The sequence below is a fragment of the Orbicella faveolata genome, unplaced genomic scaffold (assembly GCF_042242905.1).
Source record: "Orbicella faveolata isolate gen_17 unplaced genomic scaffold, um_ofav_v1 contig_48, whole genome shotgun sequence".
NCBI classification, from domain to species: Eukaryota; Metazoa; Cnidaria; class Anthozoa; order Scleractinia; family Merulinidae; genus Orbicella; species Orbicella faveolata.
Genome location: NW_028301578.1, coordinates 11,523,008 through 11,541,317, shown reverse-complemented (window position 1 = coordinate 11,541,317; position 18,310 = coordinate 11,523,008). Strand labels below are relative to the sequence as shown.

The following is an 18,310-nucleotide window of genomic DNA, read 5'->3' as shown; positions in this document are numbered from 1 at the left end:
CCACTATATCATAAAGCAAATGAAGAAGTTCCGGACATTTGAGAACACTCGAGAAATGTAGAAAACACTCGCCTGCGGCTCGTGTTTTCTACATTTCCCTCGTGTTCTCAAATGCCCGTCATATTTTATCACAGTGTAATACACGGCTTAGGCTTCTTTATGTGTTAAATAAATAATGAGAACTATACTATCCAAACAATTTAACGAGATTAATGCATGAGAAGAAAAGATACATGAAAATCTGCTTTATGGTCATTTTGTTGGACGTTAAAACCATAAGGCTATATTTTACTGACCGAGCCGAAGTATAAATCTCCTTAAGGTGGTCTTATACCTAAAATTTTTTTTTTTTGCAAAACAACTCTGTGGAACAGTTTTGGTATCACGTTAAAGGACTTTGCACTCTGACTTCAAAAATGAGCTTTTCCAGCTCACGTGCCACCATAGTTAATGAATAACTAGCTCCTTAGTGTTAAAAAGTGGTGTTCATTATAAACACGATAACGTAATAATGAATGGTTCGAGAAGTATGGAATTAAGTTCATCCTGTCCATAAGCAAGTTGTCCAGGAGACAAACCTCAGAAAACAGTGTTTTGAGGGGGTTTTTCTCGTGAAATGTTGAAAAAGTGTATTAATATTAACTAATATTAACTATATTAACTAAATAACAGGAAAAAATTTCATAAATTGTAAATTTTGGAGGTTTAAGACCTAGATAATTGTGTCCTTCATCAATGTTGAAAATTTGACAACATTCGGTTAAAACTCAGTGGAGATATCGTGTGCGAGATATTGATGATCCGTCTATTTGGTCATTTTGAGAAATAAGGCTTTAAAGTTTTACTTCGGTCTCCGAGAGCCCAAATTAGCCCTGTGAACTGGGGGGGGGGGGAGGTTAGGGGCAGGGGGAGGGGTATACTTAAAGGTTTTACATAAATGTTTCATTGAACACCCGAATACACACCAGTCGTAGAAATGTTATCCAAGTGTAAGGAGCGTATAAGATGGTAGAAGAAATAATGTTCAGGACCATGATGCAAAATTCTCATAACTACACATCTTTAAAGCGTTTGTGTAAAGTATCATTAAAATGTATTGAATTGAATCCATTTTGTGAGTACTTTCAGACTGTAAACAATGGTTGCTATGGGTGTTGCTATGTTGAAAAATAGCTAGAAGTGTTCAGATTTCTTAATTTAAACGTAAATTCAGGAGTAATTAGAGGAAAATCGTTTCAAAATACGATTTACAAATGGACAGGGATGTTGAATCTTCATGTTCCAAAAAAATGGTTTTCTGGAGAAAAATTTATATCTGAGAGTATAAGACCCCCTTAAGCTGACATTCAAAGCCAGTTATTGGTGAAATTATTCTAGGATTTTAATCAACAGTAGCGCGGATTACGCTGGCCATTGTACAGGATGTAACTGGTTCATGTCATCAACACCAAATTGTTTCATGTTACTGCTGTCTCGCGGACCATCCACGTTGTTTATCTTATTTTTAGCTGTCACTTGCTCGAAGTTACCACCACCAACCAATGGCGAGCTATTAGGATGCAATACAACAGAGATGTTATACAACACCGTGTGCAGGTTTTCTTGTAAGGAAGGATTTGAAGCGAAAGGTTCAACAGTTAGAAGATGTACAGAAAATGGAACTTGGAGTGGAACCGACCTTGTCTGCATAGGTAATTATTACTGTCTTGTAATTACTGCTTATTCAACCTTTCATTTGGTGTTCCATAACAAATTATGTTTGGTTAGTTTTCTATTCGCCGCTGCAAAATGTTGGTGACATAACTCGCGTTCTAATTGGCTAGTTAGGCCGGTCGTTTTACAAGAGGCTACGTAAATAGCGTCGCATACTTTTTGTTGGCTTAGTTTTAGACCAAAAAATTGGAAACGGCCGGAAAACGTGATCCAAACACTGGAGAGTGTTTCAGATAATTCCGATCGTTTTACACTAAGCTATGTAAATATCGTTGCATACTTTTTGTTGGCTTGGTTTTGGACACGAAATAGGAAACGGCCGCGTGTTGTTCACAAAACGAAATCCCAATACTTGAGCCAAATTTGGGAAAATCTCGAGTTTTAGCGTGCAATTTAAGAAATCGAATGTGGTTTAGCGTTGTCTGTACTCTTATCGACAACGATATGCGTCATCACAGTGGTCAAAATGTTGTGGACTCACGAGACGAGAAATTTTGACCACTGTAATGACGCATATCACTGTCGATAAGAGTACAGACAACACTAAAACACATTCGATTTTTTTTTTACCACAATATCAACGTCAAAGAAAATGATTTTTTCAGAGCCTGACCAAGAGCGTGAACATTGACGCGAGCAGCGTCGTCTGAATTCTTATCGACAACGGCAAATTAGCAAATCAGATTGCGAGATTAGCACCAATTGGGGTAAAAAACTAAAATTTACACACTAACTCATTATTCTTTGACGAGCATACGCGTTTACCGTACACAAATAGCCATCCGTCTTTTCTTTGTCCGTCGAGAGGAAAATGGCCATTCGCTACAGGGCGAGAATTGCTTATCACAAAGAAGTGCACTGAAGATTATCTAAACGTCCCTTTCTAAATTGACTGCCTAAAGTTGTTTTGGTTTCGATCGACGTATACAAAAAAAAATCAACGTTATGTATATATGCAGAAAATATTTACAAGTTTCTGCTCGTATATGGTATTCATATCCTTTTGGCCATCTTGGATCATTGATCGATACAAGATCGTCAATTTATCACTTTTGCCACTATTGAAGATTGCTATTCGATCTTAAATTGTGGAGTGTTATTTCTTATGACTACTGTCGGTGACGAGTGATCTTATGCATCAAGGCAGAGATGCATGGATCAATCGATACACGATCGTAAGATATGTCGATGTGATCAAATCCGTGAGGGTCTTTCTTATATCAAGGACCCCATCATGATGTGAAGGCCCTTGTATAAGGTAGGGTCTCTTTTCTAAGGCACGTCTAATATATGTCCTTATACAAAAGTACTTGTACAAATCTCCTTGTATAAGGATAACTGTACCAAGGCCCTTGTTTGATGGTCCTTGAATACAGTCATTAATAGAGGTCCTAGTATCAAGGCCCTTGTATACAGGTCCTTATACTAAAACGTAATTGTATAAATTGCTTTCTGTTGAAGTCCTTGGGTAAATCCATTGTATTAATGCTGATGTTGAATATTTTAAGGTATTTGCGGTGTCGTTGAGGCCCAAGGAGCATCTGTTTGATGAAGGACGCCTTTTCGACCGACAGAGGCGTTTTAATCCAAGATCAATTGAGTAAACCACGCTTTGAGCCCCATGTGTCAAAATCCGTACTAGTCTAAGCATATGTGTTATGTACTAATTACCTGGAATAATTTTTCCTTTTCCCATGACCTGTATTCTGAAAGATATCATTTCATACGATGGTGATCAACTCGACAACAAGATCTTCGATCTTAATTTAGGTTTTGTGTAGGTAGTTTAATAAGTGTTATAGAAATCGGTTGTTTTCAATATGAGACTAGAGGCTAAATACACGGTTGGGTTTTGGAGTTAGCTCCAGGCTTTTCATGTTTATGCCTTTCCATGTTGGTACTCTGTAATGAGAAATACAGTGTTGATCACCTCAGGTTGGGGCTCAGGGTGGAAGGGGGGAGGGGGTGGTTAAGGAATCATGTGAGGGTAGAACGTAGGTGGTAGACTTCTACGGGTGAAGGTAAATGTTTACCCTGTGAAGGTAACTAGATAACCCTGTGTAGATTACTAGCCTGTGATCAAGGTAAGTGGTAATCCTGTGATCATGGTAAGTGGCAAACCTGTGATCAAGATAAGTGGTAATCCTGTGATCAACGTAAGTGGTTATCCTGTGATCAGCAATTCATCAGTCATGCAGCGCATTCTTTTAAAGAACAACAGACTGAGAATGTGATAAAAAGCAAACCTATTGCAGTCTTGAGTTATTTTTCAACGAAGGAGGCAGTTTAGTGAGTAATACAATCTATATATCCGAAAAAACTACAAGGGGATGCCTTGACAAGCTGTTTATTTTACATTAGATTTTCCAGCTACAAATAACAAAGAACTGTTTACAATCATGCACATGCTAACAACGTATTCTTCTGTTTACTTTGTGTTTACTTCCAGTTCTTCTGCATGATGCTGCTCAGGCTCGTTTTCAGGTTTTTCAGTAGGCCCTGCGCTCGTGACGTCCCTCCTCCAGGAGACCCTCCAGCACTTGCTCCTATGTCCCCGATGACGTACGCGAAAACATCAACACACACCCTGCCCTGGTTATCGCTCTCGGCCCAGTTCTTCAAGTCTTCGCCGAACCAGACCCTGAGCTCCATATAGGGGTGCAGATACAGTGGGTAGTCAAAGTTGGAGAAGACCAGCTCGTCAGAATGCTTATCGTCCACTGCGGGCATGCTGTACCACAATCCTGACCCGTTCATTTTTCCGTTAATATACGTGTAAAAAAGAAGAGGATGTTCGAATTTTAGGCCACCACCCATTTGGTCATGCAAACCTCATTCACTTATAAGAGGTTTTCAACATAATTTATATAGTTATTGAAATGCAGGAAGAAAAAATTGTTATCTTGCGATTGTGGTTGCTTCCGAAATGTGGAAGAAAAGGGAAAGTCCAGTGTAATTATAGCCTAAGAATGACGAATTTATGAACACGTTTAAAAACGGACCTTGAAATATCTGGCAGAACAAGAACGCAAGAAGAGCAGGTTTTATCAAAGACGATGTCATTTTCGTGTGATGGGATATGGGTCGACTGGCGACGTCTTCTCCTTTGTTTCAAGGAGGCCTTTGAATGAGAGGACGAGTAGAAATGTCACAATAACTGGTTACGCAAAATTATTTACATAGGTTCTAATTTTCTTCATGAAATTATTAAGAATAGTAAATACTTGATAAGATTGTTTATATAATGATTGATTTAATAGAAATAAATGGTCTGTTGCAAATAATTAAATGATTAGATGCCTGTATTTAGATGTTTTTCTTACAGTGAAAGGCACAACTCTAATTCACTTTTTTGCTTGAAAATTTTTATCGGTGGTAGATCGTGGGTCATGGGTCGTTGGTGATTTAAGATACTTCATGCTTTGTTAGTTACGTTTAGTTGTTAGCGTAGCCCTGGATACACTTTAACGTAGCGTGGTGCAGGCCCGCGGTGTTCCTGCCATTGGTAAGTGTTGCTACGAAGAGCTCGAGGAGTTTCACACCTCCCTTACCGTTCGTGTATATAACAGACACGTTATGTTACTTTTCACGCGATTGTTTCCTACCCACCAGATTTCGGTGTGTAACACTTGACACTTAAGCTGTTGTATGCCCTCTATTGTTGATTCCAAGATATGTCCTCCAGGCACGTGCAAACTGATGAATTGTGTGAGTGGAGTCGGTGGGGGGAGGCGAAAGAAGTTATCAAACTGGGATTGAGCGGAGAGGAAAATTTGTGCTCTGGTGCACTCTCATTTTAAAACTTGCCTTTGAGGACAAAACAATTGTTATCGCCTCTGGAATAACTACTTAATAACCGAGAGTGAGGTCGTTACGGGAAAATCTCAAACTGAGGTCTTGCCGTATTGACCGAGCGACAGCGAGGTCAATACGGTAGGCCGAGGTTTGAGATTTTCCCGTAACGACCGAACGGTCGAGGTTATTAAGTTGTTTATTATATGGCTCACCAATTGAAGAAAAAAAAATTATTCGAGCAGAAGTCGTCAATTTGCATCCGGCGATGCGCGCGTTTACCGATTCATTCATCGTCTCAAACCCAGGGCAAAACTACACAGTCAGTGAACTTCACTACTGTAATTCTTTACGGGAAAAATGATTGTCACAGCCCTCAAAAAGGTATTTTAGTATCGTGGAGCGACAACTTGATGAGGGAGTTTTTCCAACTTTTGTGGCGAAACGTCAACGCATATAGAAAAGACAGAAAGTGCTTCAAAATGGTCCAAACCAACGGTCTTTCGGTGAAACAAAATACTAATGCTTCAGAATGCACTGCTCAGAATAACTCGATCTCCGCATTCGCTTTCGACAACATATCTTGGCCTTCTTCATTCTGGGACTTATAAATGAAGTTTTCAAGCCTTGTGAGCGTCTAAAACTTCCTGCACGTATCAGAAACACTGCTACCGACAGAAACCGCCCGATTGTTTACATCTGATGATCCTGGAAGCTGATTTTCACTTGCTTGTGTTGAAGCGAGGGAATCTATTTGATGAGAACTGAAACGGAGTTCAATATTTCGGTAATTATTGTGACTAAGATGATAACTTAAAAGTTTCTTCGGGGTTTTCTGCTCAGGATACGTTACACATCTGCCGATGGTGTCTTTCACTTAGCGATTTTAGCCTTGCTCAACACTCGGCAAACTTTGATTGTTTTTCACTAGTGCTCGCCAAGGTTACCGGTAAGTCAAAAACGACTTCTATATAAATTTTATTAAGGAAAAATCCCTAAACTTTTAGCTACTCGTAATTAAATTTACTTCTCTTACTGTTTTTAATCTGCTTTCATCGTTTCATTGCGCTTGAATTTTCCGAGCCGGGCTCTTCCTAATTTGCATAATCCGTAATCGGCCCGTGGGCATTACGGCTGCATAATGACCACTCAGATCACGTTCTTAGCCAATCAGAGCGCGCGTTATATCGGCCACAAGCCAAAGCCATATAATAAGTAGGCTTAATACCAGTTTGATGCTCTCTGTTTGAACCTGATATGGCCATTTTAAGTGGTTATATTTTTTTCTTACAGTGCCTATCAACCAATCAGATCTAAGCCATTTTGTCCAGAGGGGTAGTTACACATAATTTGGCCCATTGGTATTTTGACAATGAACACTGCTGAAAACACATCCACAAGCAGGAAAGACTTCATTGAAAAGTGAAACGCTCGCAAAGATACAGAAAGCGTGAACAATGTAGAATATGTCGCTTCCATCCAGACAATAGAGGAAGGAAGTAGAATTCGCGATCATCTTTATTGAGAAACACTCCTCACAACTACCTCTGAAGGATATAAACTCTTTTCTAAAGGAAGTAGTGTGGTCAAATAATTCGATTCTTCACGGCAAACAAGGAAGCATTTTAGAGATTCCAAGTGTATATGGGTCACGCTTTGCTTCGCACGAACAACAAGTTGTCAATCAAGCGGTACACATATTGACTGAGTCGAGCGGTCAGTGGTATTTTTCGCTTAAGCGTTCTGTTTTAATCAAAATACTATTGAATGATTAGGATAAGGAAAGAAATGAAAACCTTCACTGTACTGTGGTTCTCGCTTTGCCTTGTGGAAGGTAATAAAGGTATGTCATACTTTTAGCTTTACTTTTAAGGCGTCTAATTTTGCATGGTTGAAGTGTTGTGTTATGCAATCTCGACATATTCTAAAGATTGAATCCCTTTCATTTTGAACTAAGTGAAGTAAAGTTCAGACACAGAGTTAGGTTTGGAGGAAGGTCTGATTTAAATTCATCCATCCTTATTTTGTAATTTCAAATGTGTTAAACGATGACAAACCTAAACTACCCTTTGTCCTACGTTATGCTTCGCAAGAGTGAGTGAACCTCTCAGCATACTGTTCAACGTGTGTCTAAAAAAACATCTGTTTTGGTTTTTCAACGCTTTCCTTTCATATGGTGTGATTTACTGCAAAACTGAGTTAGTTTACCACAGCTTTCTGCAAATCTGTTTCAAAACTTAGGTTAAACTGCAATTCAGTCCAATGATACTGGATGGGGCCTTTTCAGTAATCAATTCTGAGATTCATTTTCACATTGTTCCTGATACTTTTGCTTTGTCATAACCAGTGTCTGATTTCGGAAGTTTAATCATTTTTCTACAATATTTTCCTCATAATAAACCTGTAAGTTTACCGTACGTACGTGTTTAGTTTCCGCAACGATAGCGAAAACATGACCTTAAGACTCGGTCGAAAGAACAGAAAGAAAAAACAACTTTAACTACGTTGCAAATGAATATATCAAGGTTGTTGAATCTTAAACTACGGAGAAAGATACAATGACACGACTGATAATGTACACAACTAAAACAGTAGTGAAAATAACGCCCGACAAAAACTCATGTACTCTATTGCTGTAGTCGTGAAGATAGATCATTCATGCCTTTATATTTAATTACGTTGCCGTTCATGGGCTTAACACACGACATCTGGGTGCATAATTAATTGAATTTGCTAATAAGTGAGCACAGTACATTTAAGAGACTGAAACCCTTAAGGCCAGGGCAAACGCACTCAACATATCAACGCAGTATACCTTTGCCACCCTGTTGCACCATCCAACATCTTGGAACATATTCCAACTTGGGCAAGCATTTGGAAGACGTACGCAACAACTGCAGTAATATGCCTGCGTTTGCCTGCGCCTCAGTAGCCATTGTGAAATCCACAATGGCAATTTAATAAACGCTGGTAAAAATATCTTGGATAAAGACAGAACATTCTATTGACAAGCCACGGTAAAGTGCAGAACTTAACGATCCTGGTTTATACACTGTAGCTTTGGCTTTTACCTCTTGCATGCCCTTTCTCGCCTCTATCCGATCCTTTCGCGGACAAACGATTAATATTCTGTATTTTAATACAGTCGAAACTCTCGCAAATGACGACCTCGGAATTTCGAAAAAGTGTTCGTAACTAGAGTTGATCGCTTACAAGAATGAACTCTCGTAAGCAACCGCATGGTGAAACAATAGTAGGTGGTGGCCTATGAGAGGTTCGGAAACTCTTTAAAGATTTACAAAAAAAAAAAAAAAAAAAGGAAAGAAAGAAATTAATGTTTAATGAGTGTTTTTCTATCTAATATAGACACGGCTAAACTTTACGTTTAATTATTAACTGGTCAAGAACCATTTGCGCAATGTGCAGTTTCATTAAAATGTTAGCAACAATTATTTCATCTTGCTTTGATCTACGTAATTGTCTACTTTCAAATCAAACCGATGTCAGTAACTTGATTGCTATATCATAACCTTATTACATTTTCACGATAATCGTTACTGTTTTAGTTTTAGTTTACAAAATCTTTTGTAACACTGTATGTATTCATGGTGAATACATAGAAAAGTCTACTTGGGTATTCCCAAAAGTGGTCGTGGTCGGCTCACGAGTGCTTTTCATTACAAAGTTTAAGTCACAGTTCAAGTAGGGTTTCAAAAAGGTGGTCGTAACTAAAGCTGGTTTCTTACGAGAGTGGTCTCAAAGAGAGCTTCGGCTGTACTTGCTTGTTGTTTGACTCATCAGGTATGACACAATAATCACTCTTTTACTCTCTCCTTCTCTTTTCCGTAAGGTTCTTCTATTACCAAAAGCATTGTTCTTTTAATCACACAACTCTTTGTAGGTCAGAGCACCGCTGCGGTAAGTGTGGCATCGTTCAGGGCAACAACAACTGTGGAATCGTCCGGTGCAACACTTAATGTGGGATCGCCTAGCGGTGAAATAAGTATGGAGTCGTTCAGCACAGGAAACACTCTGGAATCGTCCAGTGTAGCAATCAATGTGGTATCGCCCAGCGGCACAATGGATGTGCCATTGTCTTACGTAACAACACGAACAGTAAATGTGGAATCGTCCATTCCAGAATTTACGTCTGTGGCGTTGCAGTCAGCGTCACAGTGGGTAAACACGCCGCAAGTCACTACAGCACTCATCTCAACCACTGAGACCGGCGTGGAAGCAACGATTGCATCAACAGAGAAACCAACAATAACCTCTTCTATAAATGGTAAGTATGTTGTTATGAGTGATTGGTTACAACTGCACTAAGTTCAGTTGTGTAATACTGTTGGCTAGATTCCACCTAAAAAAGAGATATTTTCATTTCTCGCGATTTAACTGACCTAACTAACCCGGGATAGTCAATAGACAAAAATCGTCCAGTGCAATCAATGTGGTATCGCCCAGCGGCACAATAGATGTGCCATTGTCTTACATAACAACACGGGCATTAAATGCGGGATCCTCCATCGCCGCATCATTTACGGCTACTGCATTGCACTCAACGTCACAGTCGGTAAAGACACCGCAAGTAACTACAGCACCCATTTCAATCACTGAGACTGGCGTGGAACCAACGATTGCATCAACTGTGAAACCAACAATAACCGCTGCTGTAAATGGTAAGTGACAGTTATGAGTGAATGGTTTCAACTGCACTAAGTTCAGTGGTTATATACTGTGGGCTAGACTCCACAGAAAAAAAGAGAAATTTTGATTTGCCTATTTAAGGAATGGATAATTTTATTCGCGAGTCAGCTAAAACTAACCGCGTTTGCCTCTACCAGTCGCTTGAAAAATTTTATGAGTGATGGCATTGATTAACACGCCAACTAATAGCCAATGAACATTACTTCAGGTACACACTACTCGCGAGATCGTTCGGTGGTGTACGCGTAGTACGATTCGAAGCACGATTCATCACAAGGTAGCCAAAGCTCGGAAAATGTAGAGTGTGCAGAGCCCCTTTACTTTTCAATGCACGTGAAAGGAAAAGCGAGCCATTCATTCAACTTAGTATTCATGACATAGTTACTCAATTTTAAGATCTCATTTTCAACATATGATTGTGGAAAATAAAAAAAAAATGATAATAAAAAAAAGTTCTAGTGATACTAGCCGGACGGGCCCTTGCCACATAATAAATTCTGGGACTCATTTTAAGGCGGAGGTCTACAGGAATTTAAGTGAAATTTTAGGAAGTTTAAAGAGGGATTAAAAGGAAAAAAAAGGTTATGGAACACCACCACACAGTTCAACCCCCCGAAAGGGAACCTCAGGTTGGTGGACAACTGTTTGGTGTACGTCTATCAATTTTTAACTTCAAATTCTAATTTTAAAACAACACCAAAACTTCAAAATTTCCTATTTCCATAAATTTCACTAAACCTTTGAGAAAAACTATTTATCTCCAAATATACCTAAAAATCACCAAAAAATTTATGTGGGATAAGTAGAGGGATTCTTGACTGCGTGAAACGTGAACGAGATATTTGCATTAAAATTCCCCTTGCCAACCGTTTAATAAATTGAAGTCAGGTTTTCTTGCGTCTGTCCTGTTATTGACCATGAATTTCATCAAAACATTGTCAAAGCAGCTGTGTATCCACCAGGCGATAATCAAGGGGATCTGCTGGTTACTTGGACAATATTTTGACGAAATTCATTGTCAATAACAAGACAGACACATGAAATACTGACGTCGATTTGTTTTTTACAATAACAAATCGTCAAAATCTCCGCTTTCTCTCGTTAAAGCATCTTCATGTATCTGTCCGCTTATTGATAATGAAAATTCGACAATGAACACGCGAGAATTTTTGCAGTTATTGTTAAATTTATGACTGATTGGCATTCATTAAAGCCACTACTGAATAGACAAGAACATTACTTTCCATACACAACACTCGTGAGATCGTTCGGGCGTGCCCGAACGCGTGGTACGAAACATGGAAAACATTTAACTCCGTTGAGCTTCAACTACGTTATCCCCGTTCAAGACTCTTCTATGGTAGCAGACACATTTTTTGGAAGAAAAGGAAAGAAAACCACAGCCCTGTACTCTAAACAAAATGATTAAAACGTCAAAAGTGAAATTCACACTTATCATTATTCTATCTTTACGTACAGTAAACTTGGAAAATTTGCTTCGCGCAACATTATGCGCATCGTTTTCATTCTAGGTGAACATGCTCATAAGGAAAGTGAAATATTTATCTAATATTTTACAGTCTTGTCAAGAAATTTGTTTGACATTCTCAACTAACGAAATTTAAACAAAATTACTAGAGTCAGGAGCCATAATCGGGGACGGAGACCGTATGCAGGGCGGAAAAAGGCCGGGCGGTGAAACGGGTAGTGCGCTCTTGGTCTAATGTGTGATGCGGAGAAAGACTGGCACGAACGCTCCTTCCGCGCTTCCGGTGAGATTAATCAGGGCGGAAAAAGGGCCAGGCTGTGAAACGGGCAGTGCGCTCTTGGTCCAATGTGTGATGTGGAGAAAGACTGGCAAGAACGCTCCTTCCGCGCTTCCGGTGAGATTAATGGCTACCAAAAATCTCCTCTCGACGAACCGGAAATCAACTTTTCTTTCTTTATTTTTGAGCCACCAGTGGTGTATTTTTAAAAACCTTTTTGATGCTTTAGACTTAAAAGTCAATACGTTTATATCTGTTGTAATGATGCTTAAGTAACTTCGTCGTAGGCTACCCAAATTTGAGTGAAGTAAGACAGTGTCGAATGCAGGTATGTCCCGCTTATCATGACCAAGCCGTGATCCGCTGCTTCTTTTACGAGTACTCTACATTATTCCGCTCTAGATTTTACATATGTTGAAGATCGATAGCTTTTACATAAGATAGTAAAAAACCAGCTGGATATATTTGGATGTAGTAGCGTTTCAGAAATTCAAAGTTTCCCTCCTCTTGCCGCACGCTTGCAAGGATTTCGCCATAGAGTTTATCGCGAACGAAAAGTTATAAAATTTTGCTTGTTTGAGTTTCGTCTGAACTGCAAGCAACACGTGATACCTCATCAAGGCATAAGAACTTTCGTCTGTAAATACTGCTCAGTTTTGTTTGTGTAAAAATCCAATTAATCGCTGGTTGTCGATGAAAAGGAGCGCCCGGCGATCTGTGTTTTGTAGCTATACATGACAAATTGACTTCAATTACGCTCTTTCGTGTAAAAACGTACATCCAACTCAAACAATATCTCTAGCTTTATATACGTTTGACTGATGTGATAAATATTTGAGAACATGTTAGAAGTTTAACTGGAAATGTGGGAAGACAGCAGATATTAAATCAGCAAAATTACCGTAGCACTTCTCAATCAACCCGATTAACAATTTCATTTTGTTGCTTGACTTCTCAAAACTCCTTGTCTTCTTCATTTTCGCAGTATAAAATTTCACTATGAAGAAACTGTGATCTTAGTAGCCTTTTAGCGTTGGCAAAAATTATCGCTATCGCATCATCTCAGCACAAAAGATGGGGAAAAAAGTACTTTGGCAAAATTTTATATTGAGAAATTAAAAAAACACCGACTCGGACTTGAAAGTGCACGCGCTACATTATGCAAATTGGCTACTTGTACACGTCAGACTTTCCTGCTCGCCAAATATATTTTGGTTGTGATTAATCATTATTCTGATTGTCCTGAGAAACGCACAAATTAACCGGCGATACCAGAGTAACGAGTTTCATAACGTTTATTCGTAAGTCAGAAGAAATGCAAAAGATTACGCGTACAACTAGCACGAGCAGATCTTACAGCGCGAAAACTCACCTTTTCCCATTGCTTCAGAACAAAAATGCACCAAAGGCCTTCCCTCTTCATATAGAAAGGAGTTTCGTGGAATTTCCTTAGAAATCTAAGTTCCAGTGTATTATGCGGAATCTGCTCGTTTTAGTAGACCCCAGTCTATTGCATCACACCTTTTTGCTCGGACCCGCTCGTTTCACCGCCCTACGTATAAGCGCCCTGCCGTAAGTCTCGGGATCCGCGCACACCTATGATATGGGACAATTTTTCTATTCTTAGAACAAATTGCGCCATCCTGACGTCATTTATCTGCGCGGATCCGCGCACATGTCGGGGGCTCTCGCGTGGATGTTGTCACGTTGCGTGATCAAAGGGTGAGCGTTGCGAGATTCTCTTGCAGATTTTTTACAGCGATGGCAGGGAATAGGGCAGGGAATAAGAACCAGGACTCTTATATGTAGTTTTATGCTCTAAGCTAATGGAAAAGGTGAGTTTTTCAGGGTCGAAAACATCACTTCAATTTCGCTCTGTGAATGAATAATATCTGCTCGCGCTAATTGTACGCGTAAGCTTTTGCGTTTGTTCTGTAAAGAAAAGTTATGCAAGAAAGCTCTTTACTCTGGTATCAAGTTAATTTGTGAGTTTCCCAAACAATGCTTAAATATAACCAAACCATGTTTTTGATAGTTTCTTATTGTTTCTGTTTGTTTGGCGAGTTTGCAAAAGTTTTTGAAAGGAAAGTCTGACGCGTACATTAAATAGCTCATTTGCATAGTGCAGCGCGTGCACTTTCAAATCCGAGTTGGTGTTTTCAATTGTCAACAAATGTTGACAAGGATTTCTTTCGTTGTCTTTTATGCCGAGATGCTGCAACAATTTTCACCAATGCCAAAAGGCTACTATCATCATGTGTGTTTCTTTAACAGTGAAATTTTACAGTGCGAAAATAAAATAGACAAGGAGTTTTGATAACTCAACCAACAAAATCGAAATCGTTATTCGAGTTCATTAAAGAAAGCGTCATCGTAATTTTGCCGATTATTTCTGCTGTATTCACATATTTTCAGCTAAGTTTTTAATATGTTCTCAAACATTTATCAACCTTAAACATATTTAAAAACTAGAGATATTATATGAGTTCGATGTACGTTTTCACACGAAAGTGCGGAAGTCCAATTTGTCATGTTTTACTGACTGTTCAAAACACGCATCGGCGGGCGCTCTTATTCATCGACAACAGACAATTTATTGGATTTTTACACAAACAAAACTGAGTAGCATCTACAGACATAAACTTTATTGTAACTTATTGCGCTTTCATAAAACATCAACGTTACTTACAATTCAGGCGAAACTCAAACTTGCAATTATTATTACGAAATCGTCGTAAGCGTGTGGCAAGAGGAGGGAAACTTTGAAGTCCTGAAACGCTGCTATATCCAAACATATCAACTTGTTTTTTGCTTTGTTAAGGAAAAGCTGTTAATCTTCAACATATGTGAAACTTAGGGTGGAGTGATTTCGAGCTCTTGTAAAAGAGGCAACGGAACACAACTTGGTCAGTGATGTAAAGCGTGACATAACTAAATTCGACACTGTCTTACTTCACTCAAACTGGAGCAGCTTACGACGAAAGTACTGAAGCAAAATTCCAACAGACATGAACGTATTGATTTGTGGGCCAAAAGCATCAAACATTTCGAGAATATCAGACACCATTTCCCCGCGCTACATCCGCAAAATCCTCGCAGAATACACGCGCGTGTCCCGCACACGATGGCGCAATTTGTTCTAAAAATAGAAAAATTGTCCCATATCATAGGGACAGCTCCAATACTAGAAATGGCGCGCGCTTACGGTCTCCGTCCCCGATTATGGCTCTTGTTAGAGTTCATTTCCTGCAAGATTTCTTTCGATAAAGTCATAATTCCAGCCTAGAGTGTATCGTGTGGTAGAGAGGCCCGATCCTATACGAGCGAAACATTTATAAGTTAATTTACATGTTTATTTGGGGAAATTAAATTTCTTTCAAAGCCTTAAAACGCGCAATGGAAATTCGATATTGTAACATTTCTTCGTAGTGCGTCACTTACTTCCAAGAGCACCAATCCCTGCCCGTTACCTCGTGCGAGGCTGGCTGTGTAAACTGGGTGTAAAAATTACACAAATCTGAATGAAGCAGACGGTACTCAAGAAAACGTATTGAACAATGTCAGCAATCCAAGATGAGCGTTTTTGTCGTTTTCACTCATGACTCGTTTTGTTTTTGGTATTTTTCACTACCGTTCTGTTGAAAAAATGCAGTTTTGTCGTTACTGTAGTTAACTGATGTGTCCTTACTTACAGTGGATGGATGTAACAATTACACAGTCCTGAGTGAAGCAGACCGCGCTCAAGGACACATAGTGATCAACAGCAATTATAGATGCGACAGGTATGACCTGGTACCAGGTTGGTATCGCTTCCAAGGAGCTGCCGGATATCGGATGGCGGACAAATGTGTTCCCGTAAATCACTGCGGCACTGCTGCTTCAGGTTGGCTTAGTGGCTCACACCCGACCGTCGCTGAAGGTGTGGTCACTCGTAAAGTCTGTTATCATTATTATAGCTATTACTGGTCAAGCAACTGCTGTCTCTGGAGTAACAATATTAGAGTCAGGAACTGTGGAGCTTTCTTTTTGTATGAGTTACCAAAGCCGCCTTCTTGCGATCTTCGTTATTGTGGTAACGGCAGCGCAGGTAAGTTGCCTTGTTTCCTTCTTTGAGTGTGTCAGTCAGCAATCAGTCATAAGGCAATCGTCATCATCAATCATCAAACGAAGTTTGAAACATTCTATAGAGGTGGTTCAGTGCCATCTTAACTTTTCGAATTTAAGGTGGTTCTGAAGCTCTCCGAATGACAATAAGGCTGTATCTTATCAATCTGAACATAATTCTTACTGGTAATACGTAAAATATGCGTTTACAGAAGCTTCCATGTTATGCAGTTCTTATATCGTATTAATAAAAATATTACAATCCTTCTTTTCCTCTAGTTTTTTTTATCAATAACATCCAACATTTATATTGGAGAGCAGGGATGACGCAGTGTTGAGAGCGCTCGCCGGCCCGGGCTCAATTCCATTCCTTATGAACTTGATTATATTCCTTATTGACTTATAGGACTTAGGCAATGTCCATGGTTTAATTTTTTTTCTTAGGATTTTAGGGTGTTTATGATGACCATAAACAACAAAAACGGACTGAGATTTGCATATTACTAGCTACGGCCCGGCAAATAGCAACTGATTACATGCTGATGTGGTGACACTTATTCAAGCTACTTGTAAATCTAACTAAGGCAACAAAGCCGAAAATTTAGTGTTTAAAGTTTTTAACACTTTTTTAGATGAGTTTCAAAATTAGCTTTGAACTTAACGTGGTTACTTGCTGATAGCAAACTAAGGGTTATGTTACTTCTCATTTAGAGCTAATAATCCGCGAATAACGTGTATTTTTATCTTCCTATCCATTGACAATGCCCTAATATGTTGAAATCCCTGCACGAGAGTAATTCCCCGGCTGGGATTCTACGCAACAAGTGTAGGAGATCTGTTTGTAACACAAGCATAATGTGACAGTCACGCAAAGTATTGATTTATTCTCCATTTAGCTGTCACGTGCCCGACGTTATCACTACCGGCCAACGGTAAGCTATTGGGCTGTAGTACAACAGAGATGCCATATGGTACCGTATGCAGGTTTTCTTGTAATGATGGATTTGAAGCGAAAGGTTCAGTGGTTAGAAGATGTACAGAAAATGGAACTTGGAGTGGAACCGACCTTGTCTGCGCAGGTAATTATTACTGTCTGGTAATTACTGCTTATTCAACGTTTTCAAGAGGTGGTCTATAACAAACTATGATTGGTTAGTTTGCTACTAGCTGCTGCAAAATTTTGGTGATATAACTCGCGCCCTGATTGGCTAGTCCGGTCGTTTTACAACAGGCTTTGTAAATATCGTCGTATACTTCGCGCTAAATTAGTTTTAGACCAAAAAAATATATAAGAAACGGCTGAGCGCGTGTTTTTCACAAAAAGTGATCCAAACACTGGAGAAAGCTTGGGTGAATTCGAGTTTGAACGTGAAGTAACTAGGATATATCGGGATTCATAGAATAACGCATTATCCTTTGATGAACGCCGGTTTACCGTACACTACAAGCCAACCGTGTTTTTTCTTCGTCCGTTGAGAGGATAAGGGCTACGCGCTAGATGGCGAGAAGTGCTGATCACATAGACGTGCATAAGCTTATCAAATGTTCATTTCGCTGCTTGACTGCCTAAAGTTCTGGTTCCGATCAAAGTATATCAAAAATTCAAAGTTATGTGTGCAATCAGAAAATCTATACGACTTTCCGCTTATGCATGGTTGGCACACAAGTCCTTTTGGCCATCTTAGATCGTTAATCGATACAAGATCTCCAATTGATCTCTTTCGCCACCATTCAAGATTGCTATTCGATCTTAAATTGTGGACTGTTATTTCTTAACTGCTGTCGGTGACGAGTGATCTTACGCATCAAGGTAGAGATGCATGGATCAATCGATACACGATCGTAGAATATGTCGATGTGATCAAATCCATGGAGGTCGTTCTTATATCAAGGACCCCATGTGAAGGCCCTTGTGTAAGGAAGGGTTTCCTTTTTTAAGGCACCTATATAAAGGCCTTTGAATATACTGAATTAAAGTCCTTATATAAAGACTTTAGTACACACTCTAATAAATCTCCTTATACAAAAGTATTTGTGCAAAGCTCCTTGTATAAGGTTAACTGTGCCAAGGCCCTTGTTTGATGGTCCTTGTATACAGTCATTGCTAGAGGGCCTAGTATCAAGGCCCTTGTATACAGGTCCTTATACTAAAACGTAATTGTATAAATTGCTTTCTTTTGAGGTCCTTAAGTAAATCCATTATATTAATGCTGATGTTGAATATTTTA

The 18,310-nt window shown here is 39.3% G+C and overlaps 2 protein-coding genes across 2 annotated transcripts in view; both read left to right on the top strand.

The window, feature by feature from the left end:
* The window catches only part of LOC149096545 (uncharacterized), a 31,473-nt gene extending 21,642 nt beyond the window's left edge, over positions 1–9,831 (top strand). Inside the window, exon 2 of the mRNA XM_089281437.1 lies at positions 9,407–9,831. Within this exon, the coding sequence (XP_089137563.1) occupies positions 9,407–9,831 (425 nt within the window). The remainder of the gene's footprint in view (positions 1–9,406) is intronic.
* LOC149096543 (uncharacterized) overlaps positions 1–18,310 on the top strand; it is a 58,505-nt gene that overhangs the window by 26,150 nt on the left and 14,045 nt on the right. The window lies entirely within an intron of this gene.